This window comes from Varanus komodoensis, unplaced genomic scaffold, assembly GCF_004798865.1.
Source record: "Varanus komodoensis strain SLA01 unplaced genomic scaffold, ASM479886v1 scaffold13_3, whole genome shotgun sequence".
Classification (NCBI taxonomy): Eukaryota; Metazoa; Chordata; class Lepidosauria; order Squamata; family Varanidae; genus Varanus; species Varanus komodoensis.
In genome coordinates, this window is record NW_025335409.1 from 12,220,377 (window position 1) to 12,239,688 (window position 19,312).

The 19,312-nt window shown below is 36.5% G+C and overlaps 1 protein-coding gene across 4 annotated transcripts in view; it reads right to left on the reverse strand.

Annotated features, from left to right (window-relative positions):
• Positions 1-341: 341 nt before the first annotated feature.
• Positions 342-19,312, reverse strand: part of PHTF2 (putative homeodomain transcription factor 2) — a 74,777-nt gene continuing 55,806 nt past the window's right edge. For all 4 annotated transcript variants that reach the window (XM_044423399.1, XM_044423395.1, XM_044423396.1 and 1 more), the window contains 11 exons: positions 17,065-17,266; positions 12,399-12,557; positions 10,516-10,734; positions 10,204-10,332; positions 9,159-9,431; positions 8,554-8,685; positions 5,819-5,905; positions 4,954-5,109; positions 4,362-4,457; positions 3,871-3,996; positions 342-3,394 (listed from right to left, as the gene is read on the reverse strand). In XM_044423399.1, the coding sequence (XP_044279334.1) occupies positions 3,374-3,394; positions 3,871-3,996; positions 4,362-4,457; positions 4,954-5,109; positions 5,819-5,905; positions 8,554-8,685; positions 9,159-9,431; positions 10,204-10,332; positions 10,516-10,734; positions 12,399-12,557; positions 17,065-17,266 (1,600 nt within the window). In that variant the 3' untranslated portion in view covers positions 342-3,373. The remainder of the gene's footprint in view (positions 3,395-3,870; positions 3,997-4,361; positions 4,458-4,953; positions 5,110-5,818; positions 5,906-8,553; positions 8,686-9,158; positions 9,432-10,203; positions 10,333-10,515; positions 10,735-12,398; positions 12,558-17,064; positions 17,267-19,312) is intronic.

A 19,312-nucleotide genomic window follows, 5' to 3' on the forward strand; every position in this document is an offset into this window, starting at 1 on the left:
AGAGATGAAAGGCGGAGTGTGAGAGAAGTTTTAACCCCTTCTTGTTCATTCCTGCGCAATGACTGCTACTACTTCAATCAATCTGATCTCCATTCAGAGACCAGACTTTTCAGCCCAGAAGTCTGCAACCTCTATGTTCAGATTTTGCAAAGTAATGGAGCATATGCTTTTCTTCTACAGATCAGGCAGCCAGTTTTATCAAGGAGAGAACTTGTGTTATTCTCCATACAATATGCTGTTTATTCTCTGTAATTTCTTGCTCTTGTGCTTGCAATTTTCCTTATTTATCCCAGAAGGCCACTGATAATTTGTTACAGTAAAAAGACAACTGAACACTTTGATTTATTCTATCAGCCACAGAATGTTTTATTCCAAGCTTTAACACGCTGTCTGTTACAAACATGTGTCAAAAACAGTTAAATAAGATCTGTTTACCTCTGTTTTTTTAAAAAAAGATAATGTAAAACATGCTTAGCATTTCACTTGTATGAGTGATATACAAAATGGAAACAATTTAAACACACCTGTCTTTATTGTGAGGTACTTTTCATATTTGTTAGCCCTCATTAGGTTTTTTGTAAGCAGTGCAACAATCCAGCATATTGCTAGTTGCTGATATACAGTGTATTAACAATTGAATTTCCTTCTTGAACTCAGATTGCTGCCCTCTAACAAGATCACAATCAGCATTTTAGTATAAAAGCACAATCCTATGTGTATTTAATTAGACGAATACCTACACCTTCCAGCATGTCATGGCTGGGGCATGGTATGAGTTGTGAGTTTTTCCATTCTAAGTATGCATAGGATTGTGCCCTACAACTCTATCTCTAGAGTGCCATTGAACTTAGTTCTTACTTTTGAGCAGACAAGTATAGGATTATTCTGTAACAAAAATCATTCTGGAGAACAGTTGTTTATCCTTTCTTTAAAAAAAAAAGAGAGAGAAACAGACTGTAGAAGTGAAGTCATATTTTACCCATACTGCTTTTTTTTTCTTAAAATATATTCTGTGCAAAATGTTGTTTTATTTAGTTCTGTACCGTTTTTTGGGAAAAAATATAAAATAGACTTGATTCCTAAACACAACCCCAACATCAGACAACACAGAGGAAGAACAGATCATAGAGCCAAGATTTTTTACATGGTAAACTAGACACAAGCATGTTCTTAAAGCTCCAGTAATACATTCTTTGTGGGGGTGGGGGAGCAACCAACAACAGAATGCACTTTGGTCATTATTGAACATTAGTAGAGCAACAAATAAAATATAAAATCATTGTGTTGCTTTATATATAAAAATATCTTATACCACACAAGTTAGGATATGTCACAATTATTCTGGAAGGGTGGGAGGAGGTTGAGGTTTATTTTTCCATTGCGTGCATTAGTTTCTGTTGCCAAAAGGAATGACATTTGGGAACAGCAAACACAATACTCTTTCTCCAATGCAGAATATTCTAGATATGCTCAATATAAGCCTGCCCCTTTCTACATTATTTCTTTTTACAGTTTTATGGAGTAGCCTAAATAGATGGAGCTAAACAATTTTTGGCATTTTAATTATATTAAAAGACCTGTGTGAAATAGTGATTGAATCCAAATCCAAAAGCTCAAATCTATTTATCTTCTTGCCTTCCAGAACCCTGTGTGTGCTCTCTGCATACACACAACATGTGGGTTCCCCCATTCTCGTAAAAAAGAAACAACCTGGTGTATCCCTTTGTGCATGTAAAGTTGAATCACTCCAACTGAAATGAACAGTCTCAGAAACCTCTGTAGGCAAAAGCCACATATTCGATGTGGATTTGCTGTATTGCAGCAGCATATATCTACATCAATTAGGCTGTTACAGGCATCATCTGGTTCAATCTCAGCAGTGAACCACCTAACTAAAAATAGTTATGTGTCAATAAAGACATATGACTTTTACAGTGCAATCCTGTACACATCTATTTAGAAGTAAACCCCACTGACTTTAGTGCAACTTACTCCCAAGGAAGTGTGTATAGAATTGCAGCCATAATATTCTCAAAATTCTATAAAAATCCTGTCAAACACAACATGACATTACCATGATTTGACCTCAGTTTTAAAAGCATTTATTCCCACCCCACTAGAATCACTTTAAACTCAGTCCTATGTACACATGCCTCTAACAGAGCTGTGAGCTAGGCTGAAGTTACAGAATCACAAAGCTAGCTCCTATCTATGTTTACACTGATGTCATCCAAGGAAACACAACAGAAATTAGCCCAAACAGCACTTACTTATAGGCAAGGTGAAAACTGAGCTTTCAAAATTAGAATGTCCGAAGTGGCTTGTTGTATAACTTTAAAATAATGCATGGTCGCTCTTGTTCAGTTTATGGTCAATGTGTGGTATAAGTCACATATACTACAGTGTACTATGGGAAAGCATTTTCTCTTAAGCATACATAATGTATCCATCTGGCAAAGTAACACTATTGCACCACAGTCCACCATAATATATTCTATTTAGTATATATAAAGTTCATTATTAAAAGGAACGATAAAAGTGCACATGTTGAGCGGCACAGTCAGAGCTGTGCAAACAGCCCAGTGTTTCAAATAAATACTATAGCTAATTTTTATCAAAATATCTTACAGTGTGGTAACAGTTTATGTTATTGCTCTAATAAAAATGTTATCAAAGAGCACTTGTTGACCTGCTATATAATACCTTATTAATATGCAGTAATGCTTAAACTTCAGTTCAGTGTGTTTAGGATCCTGGAATTGCTTCAGTAAGATACCTGCTGACTTCAGCATTTGCATGCTTCTCTCTCTCTTTATATCTCTCTATAAAACATTAGTTCCCTGGCCTACTGCATTGTCATTACAGTAGATATCACTTTCTACCGTAACCAACAATATGCTGGTGCTCTGATACTACCCTGAAAGAATGATAAAAAATAAAATGTTCTAAACATTTTATAACACACACTCACTAAAGTGACTTCAGCATGACATTGTTGTAATGAGAACTTCTGAAGTATAAAAAGCCTAGAATCGGAGCTTCAACTTTCATACCAGATGAAGCATATTTGAGTAATTTATGAAACCAATTACCAAGATCTCAAGTATCTGGATATCCTTGTTTGACCTTTTCATAACCAAAGCATATTAATGTTTCAAAATAAAATACAATGTCAGCTAAAATAAACTTTACAAAAAAGCAAAAAGGTAAAATAAATATAAAGATTGCACAAGTCAGTCAGATGTAAACACTTCAGTTTTTTCAACAGATAGTCTTGAAGAGATTGTAGCTTCTGAAATACAGGATTAGCAACTGCTTTGAATCAGCTTAGTCACCCAGTCCTCTTCTCTCCCTATCTCCTTTTTGAAAACGGTCAGGATTTGATCTTCCAGAGCTGAAAGTTAAGGAATGAGACAACATATTCAGTTCCAAGTTCAACTGCAGTGTTGTAATTTGCTCTTATGCTGTGCTTTGTGTCAGTGACCCCAGCATTGTCCAGGCTAACAGTGGCTATCCAGGGAATTAAGCAGGAACTTCTTATAACTTGCTACTGTTTTTTTTTTTTTAACTGGAGATAGCAGGGATGGTACCTGACACTGCAAGCAAAGCATGTACCTACCACAGAGTCTTTCCCTCTAGGGCTCAAATAGTGTGCCGCCACTGCACTAAGATCTACAGTAAGCTATGTCATGATGAACACATTTTATTATATGTTCTCTTATTGATTGTTTTGGAAATCTATTCCAAAAACAAATGAACATATAAACATATTAAACCAAATGCTCATCATTTATATTTATAAAGGTGGTTACTGTGTTTCTTAAATATTGAACTTATTTACTAATTAAGACAGAAAAGGAGAAAAGGTACCTTTAGATTGAATCCAAGCAAGTCACTGATAACACCAGAAACAGCAGACAGAATGACAACTTGTGTGATATTATAAAGCAGAGGATTCATTGTCAACCCATATAACCTGAAGGGGCTGTCCAGTTCCTAGGAATCAGAAAGATCTTTCTGTGAGTAGAGGACTATGAAATTTCACTTCACTGAAAGAAATTCCCCCCAAGTTCTGGAGAGTCAAATTGGTGGTTCACCGGGATGATGCTTCAGGACAGATATGGGGAACATTTGGCCTGTGGACCAGATAAGTCAATGAGGCTTCCCCACCTGGCTCATGCAGGTACTGGCAGAAACCTTCCCTAAAGCCTCATCCTTCAGAAGTGTCAATTTTAAAAAATAGCAAATCATTAGAACTGTGAACTAGAGGAGAACAAGAAAGACCACCACCAAGAACTGATGCTACACTGAGGAAGATCTATTTTTAGGTACACATGATGGTAATCCATTCTTATTCTTACCTTGAGTAATTTTGTAGCAAGTTTTAGAACATTGTTTACTAATGTCAGCTCCTCCTTCTTGTTCGGCTTCTTTTCCATTTTCAAGTACAAATTTATCTAACAAAAAAAAGGGTAACATTTTCTAACAGAAATTCACCTCAAACCTGAGTCAGCAGCCTGGATTCTCAAATTCTGCATATATGAAAAGGGCTACATGCTCACTATTATGTAATTTTAAAGGAAGAAGAAAAGAAAGTGCATAGAACACCCTTCAGCATAAGGCTTCATGGTCTAAAAATTAAAAAATAAAAGCATGAGTAAACAGCAGTCAGAATCAGCAAAAGCAAAAAAAAAAAAACATTAAAATATTAATTAAAAATAACTATCCACAGAAATGTATAGATGAAAGGCGTAAGCTGGGCCAACCCCTCCCCCTCCAAAAAAATTACCAAATGTTCATTGAGGTCTGTACAGAATCAAATGGTCCTGGTGCATACTCTCTAAGATAGGAAAGTATATTTTCTTTTACTCTTCTTGAACATGAACAAAACAAAATGCCAGGCATCACTGCATGTTAAGATGTAGCCATCACTCCAACCAGCAAAATTCTCACCTGTTCAGTTAATAATATTGAGGTATTGCTGTATTTTTTACTAGTTTCAGATCCAAGTGTAACAAATCTTAAAAGAAACAGAGTTAATGAAATGCACCATATCACTAGTTCCCAGTTATAATGGCAGTCAAGGAAGATCTCATGTACATGAAGTAGCTAAAAGGGAACAACAAAACAGAAAAGTGAATGTACCATAAAGTAGGAAGCATTCAATTACCTAAACTTCAAAGAAGCTTAATTTACCATAAATTTACCATTAAATTACCTGAACTCACTGGGACTTACTTCTGAGTAGGCATGCATTGGATTGCATTCTGTGGTGCAATCCAGAGAATTTATCCTGTGCTCACTGAAATGGATGGAGCTGTGCAATACTATAGCCATGTTCTCAGAAAGCTTTCATTTGTTTCAACTTCTTTGTGCAGAAGAACTTGCTCTTTTTTCTAAGGCTGTAACAGACAAAAGTGCCTAGAAATCTGTCCAACCTGATTTCATTCTGAATCTTGGACTCTTGGTGATGGTGCTCAAACTAAGCAAATGCTGCATAGCCACAGAGATGTAAGCAACAGAGTCATTTGGTTGTAAGTGGCAGAGTGACAATGGCACATAGATATCCCACCTGCCTTGTTTGAGTCAGTATGGCTCCTTTAAAGCACCTGCTTTCCTATGTACTGTGACTACACAAAGCAGAAGAGGCAAGTTGGGCACATGAAGAACTTCCTGCACTTGCTTCTGTTCTGTACCTGTTCTTGTTCTGGTTTTGACAGAGGACTTAGATTTGTGCTCTCCATGAAGAAAGCTACCTACACAGTTTTGCTGCAAGATTAAAAATGAAGTAAATTAGTTCCTGTTACATTTTCCTTACCTGTGCACAGCAGATAAATACAACTGAAATAGTCAACAAAAAGGCAGATGAGACTATTACATCAACTGACCGCTGAGGACCTCGCCTCTGAAAATAAAAAGAAACATGCATTAAGTGATTCTCAACCACAGAACCTGCTATGTGTGGTTACATGCTCATCATCTGACTGTGCCTTAGGGGGCAATAAAGTTCTTGCTTGTTCCGTTTAGAGGAGTGTTTATTTTTAAAATGCTTGTTAATGATGAAAATTGGGATAAGTTGGCTGAAGCAAGAGTCTCTCATTGTATAGAGCTTTCTTGATTACAAAGTCCTGCATTTCAACAATTCCATTCCTAAAAAGCCATTTCAATATACTCTGCAAATAAGGTACAATAGAGTTCCTATGAGAAAGGGAGCTGCACAGATAAACAGGAAAGAACCCTCTGGGGGAAAAAAACATGAAGAAGCTACTGTACTTCACACAGTGTATATAATTATGTCTCTATGAAAGTTAAGAGGGAATACAGCGAAGCACAAAAAATACTACTTCTAAGACTGAGGGCAACTGGACTAGAGAAGAAATAGCTGATGTTAGGAGTTCTTGCTGTGTGTGTGATGGCTGTGGCTGCTTAAGAGGATATCATGACCAAGATCTGAGAAACCAAAACAACACCTTTTAAATTAGAGGATGAGAGTGTAATGCTAGTCAGATTATGAAGAAACTGAATCATAGATCAGTCCGAATTCCACAGCTTCTATTGTAGAACAAACTACAATGCTAGCTTGAAATGATCAGATTCATCAATTTTAAGTTTCCCTGCTAGGTCCACACAGAACAGCTCACTATTTTTAGACCAGTTATCCTTTGAGATTTTAGCTCCCTCTGGTGGATTGCAAAGAAGCCAATTTTTTTAAAAATCCCCTTGACATAGTACTTAGATTTTCCACAAGCACAAAAAAGGCAGCATGATGAAAGAATGTGACTATTCAATTAGCTATTTTTTGTTATTGATACACATAGAATTTGATGAAAAGATAGTATTCCTACACTAGTACCAACAATACTGTGCTAATATAAATCAACATTTCTGCATGATAATTAGGGGTTTGGGGGCAATGGGAAAAAGTGGCATTATACCCATTGCTCTAATGAGCACCAGTTATGCTGCACATGTTTATTTATACTAATACGACAGCCTTAGTGCTGTGCAGAATTGGCTACCACCCAGATACCTTTAACCAAATTGAATTTGTGTCTGAACTTTTACTTACAGAGTGTCCTAAAATTTCCTGTGACTGGCCATTACATTAGGCAATGTGCAGTTGAACAACATCCAAACATCTTGCCATTATGAATTAACATAGAATACTAACACTGCTTTGATATAAGATGAGAAAATAGCTCTTTAAGACTAACTCCCATAGGGATTAACACACATTCTGTGCAGCAAACTACAAGGAACCCTTGGAAAAAGTCAGGGTATACAAGTAAATTCAAACAAAAAAAAATAAAGCACTATTTATGGAAAGATAAAGGGGAGGACATATGGCAATGTTACGATCTGGGTTCTAGTCCCCACTCGGCCATGGAGCCAACTGGATGACTTTGGGCCAGTCACAGACTTTCAGCCCAACCTACCTCACAGGGTTGTTGTTGTGGGGATAAAATGGAGAAGAGAATGATGTAAGCTGCCTTGAGCCCTTTGTAGGAAAAGGCAGGAGATGCTGATCAAGTAAAAATTGTTCTCTCAGGTGAAAGGTCTCCGCCCTCAGTGGCTCCTTTGCAGAGAGCTGGCATCATACTAAGTATCTGAAAAAATATTTCCCCACCAGAAACAGTGGAGGCACTTCTTGTGAAGCACAAGGACAGCGATGCGTGGTAAACCCATTTAAGAAATACTGTAAGAATAGGTACACCAATATCACAGGGGGCGAGCATACAGAAGAGAAAACCAAACCAAACCAGGTGGGGAGGGATGAAGGACAGAGAATTATTCAGGAAATTTAATATAATGTGAGGAAGGGACTCGTAACATCTAGCATCACAGAACACAGCCATTCAACAGAGGCCTGTGAAGCCAATGCAAATGCCTTCCTTATACTACTGAAAGTGCAATGCGTACATCTTGGGGATTATAGAAACCACAGTTTCACAGCAAGTTCTGTCAAAGCAGTTATTAATAGTTAACGGTTATTCCTCTGCTGCAGCAATGTTACTGGCAGTTTCAGACACAAACTACCCAAAACTTGGCAAGACTTCAACTTCTGGTTACTGGATTAGTTTCTGAAACTTTGCAAATGCACTTGGTGCCAGTAAACTCTTTGGAGAACACATATTCTGTCACAAAACTTTCAGTCCTGCATTTAAGCCCATCAGGATGGCAAGTTTCGGTTCTCTCAAAACTGAGGTCAGTCTTTGCCTAAACAAGAAGCTGACTAATAGGCATAGCCTTCTTTCTCTAAGGCATTAGCCCACAAAAAATTAAAAATCTAGTATGGTAAAGCTTAATGACATAGTGAATACTACTGAATCAATTCAGTACAACTGGACACAGTATTTCCAGAACCAAGGCCAGCAGGACGTCTAAGCTGCTGACTTCTTGATTCTCTTATTCTTGGTGAGAAATATAATACCTACTATTCTGCACTGACAAAACCAGGGAACAAAAGCAAGTAGGAAAATTCAGTATAAGAATATTATATAGAATGAATTGAGGTAGTTTGCAATATCAAAAAGAAAAAAAAGGATATCAAACCTTCAGATAGGAACGCAGGGAGAGCCACATTTTTATATTCTGCACCTTCTTTAGCCGGAAGTGAGGAACCTCTGACTTCCGTGCTCTTCTTGCAGATGTTAAATGGCCAAAGAGTTTGGCAAAAAGCAATCTCTATAAAAAATAAGCAATTTTAAAATAATTAAAAATACAAATGTATAGCTTTTTTCAGATATCATCACTCTGTATTACTTTATAGGGTGGAGAGAATCAGTTCTCTGATCTCCTTTGAAGGTAGGCAGAATAGACTGTCTTCTTTATAAAGGACACCAATTTAATGGTGCTGTGTTTTTAATGAACTGTGTTGTGCTATGTCAAAAACTGCTTTGGAAAGGCATAGTTTTCAAGTGCAAGATTTAAAATATTATGGCAAATAATAATAAATTATAAATACACAAAACAGAGTACACTAGCTGTTAGTTAGTTAGTTAGTTAACACTTTTGTATGCCGTCCCTTATGCCTTGGCATCTCGGGACAGCTAACTGGCACCTCAGGACAGCTATACTATTACAAATATGTATATTCCAAAGACTGTGGATTCTTTCCCTTTGAGAAAGAATTTAAGGGGTTTGGTGCTATTGCCTACCTGCTTGTAGGTTCTTTCCGCCACACATAACAGGAAGAAGAAAATCCATACAAGAGAAACACGAACTATGAAGCATACTATAACCATAGAAAGAACCATCATGTCTCCATTTGATCCAAATGCAATAGTATAAAGTTCAGTGGCAGAATGTGCAGCTAAGTGCTCCAGATCCTTCGCTTGGGAAAGTCGAAATACAAATGGTGTTAAACCCAGGATTAAAGAGATAACATTTCCAAAAATCTGATATCCTATTCCAGGTACATAGTTGTTCACCTATAGATGAAAAACACAAAAAACCAAGAACCCTATAATATAATATGTGCTGATAAATCCTATTTGGTATAGTTCCATACAGGTAGTTGTTTTCAAAATACCCAAAGATGTTTAATACAGCAAAACAATTTTGACATTTATTAGCACAAAGATCAAATTTTTAGAAGAGAAACAATTATTTTGACTTTAACACCTACACTCCACAGTGTACATCCTGTGGCCCCTGCTCTTCCTCATAGGGCAATCCTGATAAATTCTTAGAAATCCTATGGGATGTGGCACTGGGAAAGGAGGCTGCAGTAGAGAGGGTAACCAGCCAAAAATAGGCCCTCTTTCTGTTTTGAAAAGTTGCACTTTGAATACAACCCAGTGTTTTTGAGACTAAACTTCTCTGAGTTACTAAATATAGCTCAGACTAGAAACGTAATGTTGCCAGGCTTTCATACTCATATATGGTAGTATACACTTTCACAGAAAGGGCTTACTCAAATGTTATTCTTATTGATTCAAACAATTCCTTGTGGACATTTTATAGGGTGACTACTAATCAGGTCTGTAATTTGTAGCATAAGAAGGAACTAGTAGAAATTAGCAACCCTGTTCAAAACAAGCAAGAGCAGCACTATACAGGACGTCTAGACTGAACAACAAATCAATCTAAAACCAGGAATAAGATGCAGACAAATTCATGGATTGTAAGGTGTTTGAGGAACACAAGTATCTTTAACTTGGGGAAAGTGATGTAATAAATCCAAATTTTTAAAATACTTACTCTGTTCATTATCATGCCACTGATTTCAAGCACTGACATGTCAGCCTTTTTGCAGTCATTACCTTCCCAAACGATTGCACTTACTTTTTCTAGCCCAGGATGAGAACTATGGAACCAGGGCAAATGACTCTGCAAAAAATAGTGATAATAATTGTATTTTGGAACCGAAGAATTTTGTATGCCAAGCACTAATTTACCACTATCAAAAGTATGTATTTTCAAATAATTTTAATTCATTCCATTTATCCTTTTCCGTGCCACAATTCTACCCCATGACAGATTTGGCAAGATATGTGTGTTTTTTGCACTAACCTGATGAAATGGGTCATCTCTATACTCTTTCTTCATACATGAATTAACCTGAGAGTTCTCAACATCTGTCTCGCTGGTGCAGGATGAGTGGCACTCTGCACAATGTAAAAGATCCTCCCAGAGAATATCTTCTGTCTCGGACTCTGGCCTTGTGCTCTCAGAATCTTGTCTGGAACTTGAACATCGTGAACTGCAACTAGTGCCTGATTTAGGGATATCCTGAAGATACACATTAGATACGTATTTACTGCCAAATTCCAACCTGCTTTAAAAATGAAATCATAATCCAACCTAAGTTGCAATCAAGAATATATTATTTAATTTTATTTTTATTTAGGGAACTTCTATGCCGCCCCATTCGCCAAAGCCTCGGGGCGACTGACAATCATAAATAAATAACATAATATAAAACAATATAATTTAACAGTATAAATTAAGTTGCCCTGGCCAAAGAATAAAATAAATAAATAATATTAACAATTAAAATAACGTTTGAATAAAAAGAGGCACTTATGTTAAAAAAAAATTAATAACTACTACATCAATGGATCAATGGAGTATATATCTCAGGGTGAAATGAACCTAGCAAGTACTGCTACCAGTGATACATGGTTGCCAGCATATCATATATAGTTCTTTGGGTACTAAAAGTAATTAACATTTCAATAGTTTTCAGTACCTTTGTTTTTATGTTTTTTAAAGCTTAACCAATGTAAGGGAAACATTATATTGTCTTTACATTTTATAGATAGTCCAATTAAAATGTCTATGTAATATAAAATTTTATACACAGTAAAGTATATTTATTTTTTCTTCAAATATTTTAGATCAAATATATGTGATCTAAAGAGACACAAATAGCTTTGTTATGTACAACACAGAAATAAAATAAACATGCTAAATTAGGTTTCTCTATAAGCAAGGAATGAGAGTTCCCATTGGCACAGTCAGGAGAGTCAATGACAAAGGGTGATGGGAAATGTAAACCAAAACATCTGGATGGCCATACATTTCCCATGTCTGGTCTAGAGCATCAGAACATTTTTTGATGCAAACAGAACATTCACCATGTAAATTGCCCAAATTTAAACTAATTTACTTTGCATTTTTTCCAAAGATCCATCTAACTATTATCTGACACAAATCTGATTTTTTTTCTCATAAATTGGAAGGTCACAATTAAATCAGAAGATTATTATTGCTACTTACTCAACCACTTCACAAATAGTTATACCAAGTACAATGTGAGAATATTCATACACCACAAAAGTAGAACTTGGCCTATACTGGAGAATGATCTTTAAATTACCACTCCATACATTCTCACCATGAGCAGACTGAACCCAACCCACTTTCCATGATATGAACTAATGCTGCTGGAGAGTGTGCACAAAAGAAGCAACCATCATGGGAAAATGACTTCCACACTGCTATGAAGCCTCAATCATGTTCAAATGAGCATCTGCTAAGATGTGAGTGATAGTCAAAAGAAGGGAAGCAAAGCAAATATTTTTCCAGGGAAGAATTCCTCCTTCCTTCTTACAAGGCAGCTGATATTTAACAAACAATTCAAGACAAATTGTAGAAAAATTTAAGAATTCTAGGATTACATAAAAGAAGAACTGAACAACTGATGTGAAACACCATTTGAACAACCATCATGCAACACAGCAGTAAATTCTCTTTTCAATAAAACTGTTAGTCTGGTACTGAGATGAAACAAACAAACAAACAAACAAACCTAGTGGCACCAGAGCAGAGATGCAACTGTTAGGAAGGACTTGTCCCTGACAGCTACTGCAGGCTAGTAAGTGAAAAAGAGTTTCAGATTTTTTTATCCATAAGAGCTTGCATAAAAGTTTGAAAGTATTGCAAATGCATACCTCCACAGGGTAATGCTTCTTATAATGATGGGATTTCCTATTTCGAAATGCACAATCACTAGAAACACGTTCTACATTACGCCGCATGGAATATCCAGTTTCTGGCCCCTCCTCACTTGAAACTTCATCAGACACATTTGCCACTGTTCTGTGACTATCCTAGGCAAATAAAAATTGGCTGTTATTAAAACATATATTGGCTTTACCTCAAATACAACGTATTCAATTTTGCGAGTACTGCAATTATTCCCCATACTTTTATAAAACTATAGAAGACATAACTGGATATATAATAGGGTTTTTTAAAAATGCTGCATATCCATAGCAACTTCTCAAAGGAAGCCATATCAGCAGTATTCACAAACTATCTCCTTGCTTAGAACACACCTGCTTACCTTGAGAAATGGACCTTCAAGGCATTATTTGGGCAACAATATATAAATAAAGACTAACAGCAAGCACTGGGTGCATACATCAATAGTCAGAGGATAGAGTCTTTAACTGGAGTCAAAACTGATCTAAGTAGAAGTGAGTTCAGATTTGGGATCGGGGTACCCCAGTGCTCTTCATACAATAGCTGGGAACAGCAATCTAATGGGAAAATTATTAGTCTTTCGTAGTTTACTCTACTGTAAAAGCCAGCTTTGAGTATTCATAATTAATGAATTCATATGATTGCAGTCAAGCAACCCAAACCCTGTTATTACAATAACCTCACAGTTTTCATGTATCCTTCAGTAATCAATTTAAAATTTCAGGTGAGGGTTTCACCTTTAGTTTTTTCATTGTATTTACTATATTTATATCCCACCCTTTTTCTTTTCAAGGAACTTAGATAATTATTCCCCTCCTCTTAATCTTATCCTCACAAGAACACTGTGAGGTAGGTTGGACCAAGAGGCTGTGACTGACCCAAGGTCACCCAGTTGAGTGGGGAGTAGAAACCAGATCTTCTGATCTCTTACACAATATGCCACACTTGCTCTCAGAATGGTGAGCAGGTAAAAGAAATTACCATGGTCAGTTGTATGTTATTCAGTTACTGTTATTGAGAAAGATCTTTAAAAAGAGTATGCTTAAAACCAAAGAGTATTTGCAGACATTTAAACTTGAGGTAAAATTCATTAAAAAAAAACCTGCTGAAAAGTTGCAGCTGAAAGGTTGTGACTGCAATGTTCTGAACATAGTTCTGTAAACATCAAACAGTTAAACTAATAAGCAGATTTCTCCCTGAAAGTTTTATGAACTAAATTAAAATTTTGATTTTTACTTTAATAGCTTGTAATGTTCAGTTTTTTGCAACAGAAAAGAGACTAGAATTGAGAAAAAATACAGCCCCATTAAAAATCTCACTCATGAACAACTGATTCAATTGTCTCCTACCACTTGAAACAACAGCTCCATAGAGACCAACTCTAATTGCTTGGTTCAGTGAACCAAGAGTGTATTGTTTATGTCTATCTGCATATCTGTGTTCCCATTTGTTCCATGAACAGTGAATGAAATGTGGTGACATCCTTCAAAATTAAAGCTTCTTATCCTCTTTTTTCTCAAGTTCTAAACAGACTTCATCTGATGCTCAGATGAACAAAGAAGTCAGCCTCACTTATAAACTTGAACATTGGAAGTGCATTACCAGTACAGGTAGACCCGGGGTTATGAACATCCCATATTTAGAAATGTTTGGACTACCATAAAGCTTATAGGAATATCTCAAACAAAAAGCCATGAATATTTCTAGGGAACTAAGCAGCATAATTCCCTAGAGAAATTCACAGCTTTTCACTAGAGATATTCATGTCTTTTCGCCAGAGATAATAACAGGTTGGGGTAGTTCCCAAGAGTTAGTCACAGAAACCCATTTCCTAAGGCCAAATGTTTTCACCTTCTCCATTAAGCTCTTCAACACCTCAGCCAACATGTTTGCCCCCTCTTCCACATAAGCCTTGTGCTCCATCAAAAACTGGAAATGGAAACTCAACAAATGCTCAGCCAGATGACTCTGTACATGGACTATATTGCCCTAGCAACCCATTATCAAAGAGCTTCAGAAGATAATGAGGGACTGGTAAGTCACTTTTAAAGATCCAAGTTATTTTCTATTGGGCTTACATTAAAATTAAAGATGGACAGTGAAGCTCAAACTTACATTAAGCCAGATAAGAGGCAAGTTATGACATTTTTTTTAAGTACTGTATACCTACACAGATATATACAGATTCTCTCTGTCTCTTATTACCTGTAGTTACTTTATTACTACTCCGTTATTACTATTACAACAGTGCATTGTGTTTAAGATGTTTTAGTAAATATGGAAGTATTTCCTAAGTGTTTATATGCATAGTCAGGTAAAATATATGCATACACTAAGATATATGGCTTACTCATGTGATCCAACTTGCATACAGGTTTGATTTAAGTATGCTCTAAGAAATGGAACTTGTTCTTAACCCACCTGTACCTAAGCTTGGCCAAGTCAAAGATCAAACAAACTGGTTTGATTCTTGCATCACCCTAAGCCATAGTGGGTTGCCACCATGGGTGGCTGCAGGGTAGCTTAGCATGATGTTAGAAAATAGTGCAACTTTTCCATTGTAGGTTGTTTCTTACAAAGAAGCCATCCTGAAAACCCATGGAAGGTACACGAGTTGTTTGGGTGGCCTGTTCTCACAGTGGTTTCTCATGCCATCCGAACCGGCAGAGTTGCTCCAGCATAGGTTGCTTAAAATGATAAAAGAGCTGCCTGCTAAAAGCTGTGAAAAACTCTGTCAGCCACTCCTTGCAAACTCATTAATACTATCCCCTTTCTATTATATCATGAAAAGCCACCAGTCAGTTTACTACTCAACTTTGTCACCACCTCTGTCTGGAAAATCAGAATTTTTTTCACCTTTGCAGAGATGTTGCACAGATGTAACTTTCCCATTTGTGGGGAAGTTTGCACAAATTTATCTTCTATTTATTATTTTACCTTTCAGGGATAATTGTGCAAATCTGCTAAAGTGCCCTAACAACAATGCTAAAGCAGAGTAGTGATTTTGCTTTTAAGGGATTTGTCTTGAAATTTGTGCATGGTCATTCATTCAGTCTCTGCGCAGTTCTGAAATATGTATAGACTGAACAATCCCTCCCTTTGCTCTGGAACCTTTAATGTACCTTGGACAGCTAGCAATGGAGACCAGAGCAGGGAAATGACAAGTACAAAGGGGCAAGGAATAGAGCTGAAAGCAGCTGGAAACTATAGGAGAAAAGGAGCTTTAGGAGCAAATATTATTTCAGTAGGATGTAAAGTAATCTTTAAAAAAAAAACATGTTTGGTAGGAAATGAAGGTCCAATATGGGAAAATGTAATTGACAAAGACAAGAGGAAGTAATTTGGTACATTTGTGTAAATAGTTGGTAGGTAATACTGCAAACATGTGCAAGACCCTGATTTTTTAAAAATTTGCTAATACATTCCTATGTTAATTAACAGCTATTTCTTTTTTTCAATATGATGTGGGGAAGTGGTGGTGTTTCAGTCAGGAAGTACTCATGTGGAGGATGAAATTTCCAAGGACATTCATAAGAAGAAGAAACTGTTATCCTGGACTCATTAGCAGACATGTGGTTTTGCACAAGAGCCTCAAATAAAATTTTTAAACATATTGCAAATAAGTTCCTATGGTCCTAAGGGCTCAGAAACTTAAATACTTTTGGTGAGCTCATGCAGGGATTACCTCATGAGCCAGCAACCCCAGCAGACCAATTACAGATAAGGTGCTGATGTAGGAAACAAGAAAATGATAATTTCTGCTGCAAGAACCCCTGGCAAATGTTCCAGCAGTGTCCGGGAAGACTGAGAGGAAGAAAAAATGCCATAATAAGCCACCAGGTTGGTGATCATCTTCCAGGAGTAAGAGACAAGCCCTTGCATGCACCGTGCCTTGTTCTTTGAGTAGTTTAGCATGCCATGCAATCTTACCAATTGAGTGTACTAATAGTAATTGGTTAATATAGCTGGAATTCCCATTAGAAGAGCACTTAAGACCAGTACAACCAAAACATTTTTCTCAATTTCCTTGATAGGATTATGGCGATTTGAAAACTTGGAGCTTTTCATCTGTATTTAACTATATATATGATAGGCTAAAGATTTCTGTAATGCTTGCATTATTATTGTTATTAGTAGCAATAGTAGGAGTAGCAGAGGTAGTAGTATTGCATTACATTTATACCCAGCCTTTCTTCATTTTGCAAGGAACCCAATACAGCTTATAAGGTTCTCCTCCTTATAGGCTCACAACAACACTGTGAGGTAGGGTAGTCTGAGACTCCATGATTAACCCAAGTTCACCAAGTAGCCACTAGAATCTGGATCTCCCAGGTACTAGTCCAACATTCTAAGCACTACACCATAGTGGCAAAAATGAGATTGAAGGGACAAACTGTATAGTCAGTGATAAACAGCTTTAAAGAAAGAAATGATGCTGGAAAGATACTTTTATCTGGAGCTTGGACATTCAAAGCTGTTAACTAGATTGTTAAGTGCCATTATACAAGACAGTATGTTGAATGAGACTGACTTTGTGAATGACCCAGCATGATAATATTTATATTCTCAAAATATAAAGATATTAATACTGAGCTGTCAAACACATTCCAGAAGAACAAATGAGATACTCACTTTGTGATTATTAGGATTACTGAAGGTATTTCTTACTGTTCCTGTGTTCCAGCATGTCTCTTCTGATCTAATAACTTCACAGTGCTGTTCATGAGACTGTAAAACATCTTCATTGCTTTTACCTGTCTTTTTTCCATCAAGGGAGACATACCCATTATCAGTTTCTGTTGATTTATCTATTGAATTCTTTGCTTTCTTTGCTCTATAATTAAACAGACACATGAAATTAATAGTGTCATTCATTACAGATTTCTACCTTCTTCAGAAACTGTTAAAAAAGAAACATAGGAATGTGCATTATAAATTTAATGTCTGGCATTAAATTATATTCATTTGGAATACAAACTGATACAGGATTTATAATGCTATTTGAAAAAATCAACTACTTCTCTTCACAACATTATTTGTTTAAACATAGGTTTGGCCATGGCCATATAAAGTCTTTAAGCCTGTTTCTTCAGAGCCACAAAGCACTTTGCCATGGCTCCCCTTGAAAACAAGAACATTAGCATTTTTCTGTACCTTATTTATCTTTAAATGCATTTCTTTTGTTATGCAGAATAATAAAGGCCCTAAGCATCAGAAGCTCAACAGGACAGGTGAAGATTCTGTATAAATGTAAATTCAAAGAAAGTGAACAGATGTAGAGAAGGAATCTGGGGATTTTTTCAAAATATGAATGCGAAATAGAGGGAGGGAAGAATGTGGATGATTACAGTGGAGAAAGTTCTGAATAAGGCAAAACTACTCATGGATGCTCACAATAGCACTTTTCTCATTCATGTTTATTCATGGTTCATACATGCTGTTCTACAGGTGACTGGGACACATCCACACACAACTTTTTAATGACATAGTGTGCAGATCACAGCAGCAATTCCTGTTTATCTAACCATTGAATTGTGTTGAGGATTGTGCAGCTTGCACATTTTGCTTATCAATTCCACTTTTTAATTAACCATTTTCTAATGTGTGAACAATAGTTGGTTACTGAGTTAATTCTGGGTTATTTAACCCATAAACAACTTAAGAATTTTCAGGTTCAGATGTCATGAAATAATCCAGGAACAGATTCATGGACAGTTGATCAAAAGCAAAAATAATGAATGTGTGGCTCACATGCTCTACTTGTTTTTATCTTTGGATTAAACAATTCAGGATTAGCTGCTGTCTTACACACATAGGTTTTTGTCTTATACACATAGGTCATACATTTTTTCCAAATTTATTATTATTATTTTATTATTATTATTAGAACATTTCTATGCCGCCCCTTGCCGAAGAAACCAGTACATGAAACTAAGTATACTATCTATATAATACTAGCAAAGTTAAGTTGTATATTCTGTGTTTGTGTTATAAATCTCCATTTTATTGTATATTAGTCTGTAGATTTAATTATCATTAAACTGCCACAAGGGACCCTCATTTATTGACTAAATGAGAAGTAGACTTTTTTGTTTGTACAAGCTCTTTATTGTGTAGGTGTCTCTAGTACCTCTTTTTATATTCTGCCCTTTTCCTAGAAACAGCAGAAGGTGTGGAAATCATTTCTCTCAATTTCCCTCAATATATAAAATACAAAGGAAAGTAAACAGGAAGCAATACTCTAGGTACTTTCAGGCCCTATACCTCATGGATCAAGGAGAACTTCGATTGCAGCCCATCTTCTGCATACCAAAGACAAACTGGGATGATGAGCACTGAGATTCCTGCCCAAGTTCAAGATGCCTCTCAATTAAATTTCAGCTCCTACTTTTTAGGAACAGGACAGAAATCCAACTAGTTTGGATTGTATACATAAAAGAAAGGGGGAAGTAAGACTGCAAGCAAAGGGGAAAACCCTAGTATATCTGTCTGAGTTAATGTTTCAGATCACTGCATATTGCTATATACCTTATGAAAGCCCAACATAAATTCCACCTCCACGAAAACCTGGACTGCAAAATATTGTAATGCTTCCTGATATCTGCAAAGGACTTTTGGCCAAAAAGGATGTATGGGGCTGACATTCTTGAAAAAAAAATCCTCCATCATTAGAAGGTGAACTTGCCACATACATCTTTTGTGTTATGAAAAAGCTAGGAGATGGTTGGAGTAGATGAGTCACTTTTATTTGTTCTCCAGCCAACAGGAAGGGATATGGTAGATGTATGGGGGGGGGGGGGGGGAGAATGGGGGAAGCAGTTTTTGAGTAGGACACAGGAAAAGGGCCACCTAGGAATTCTGGAAAGAGCCTTTTCAATGT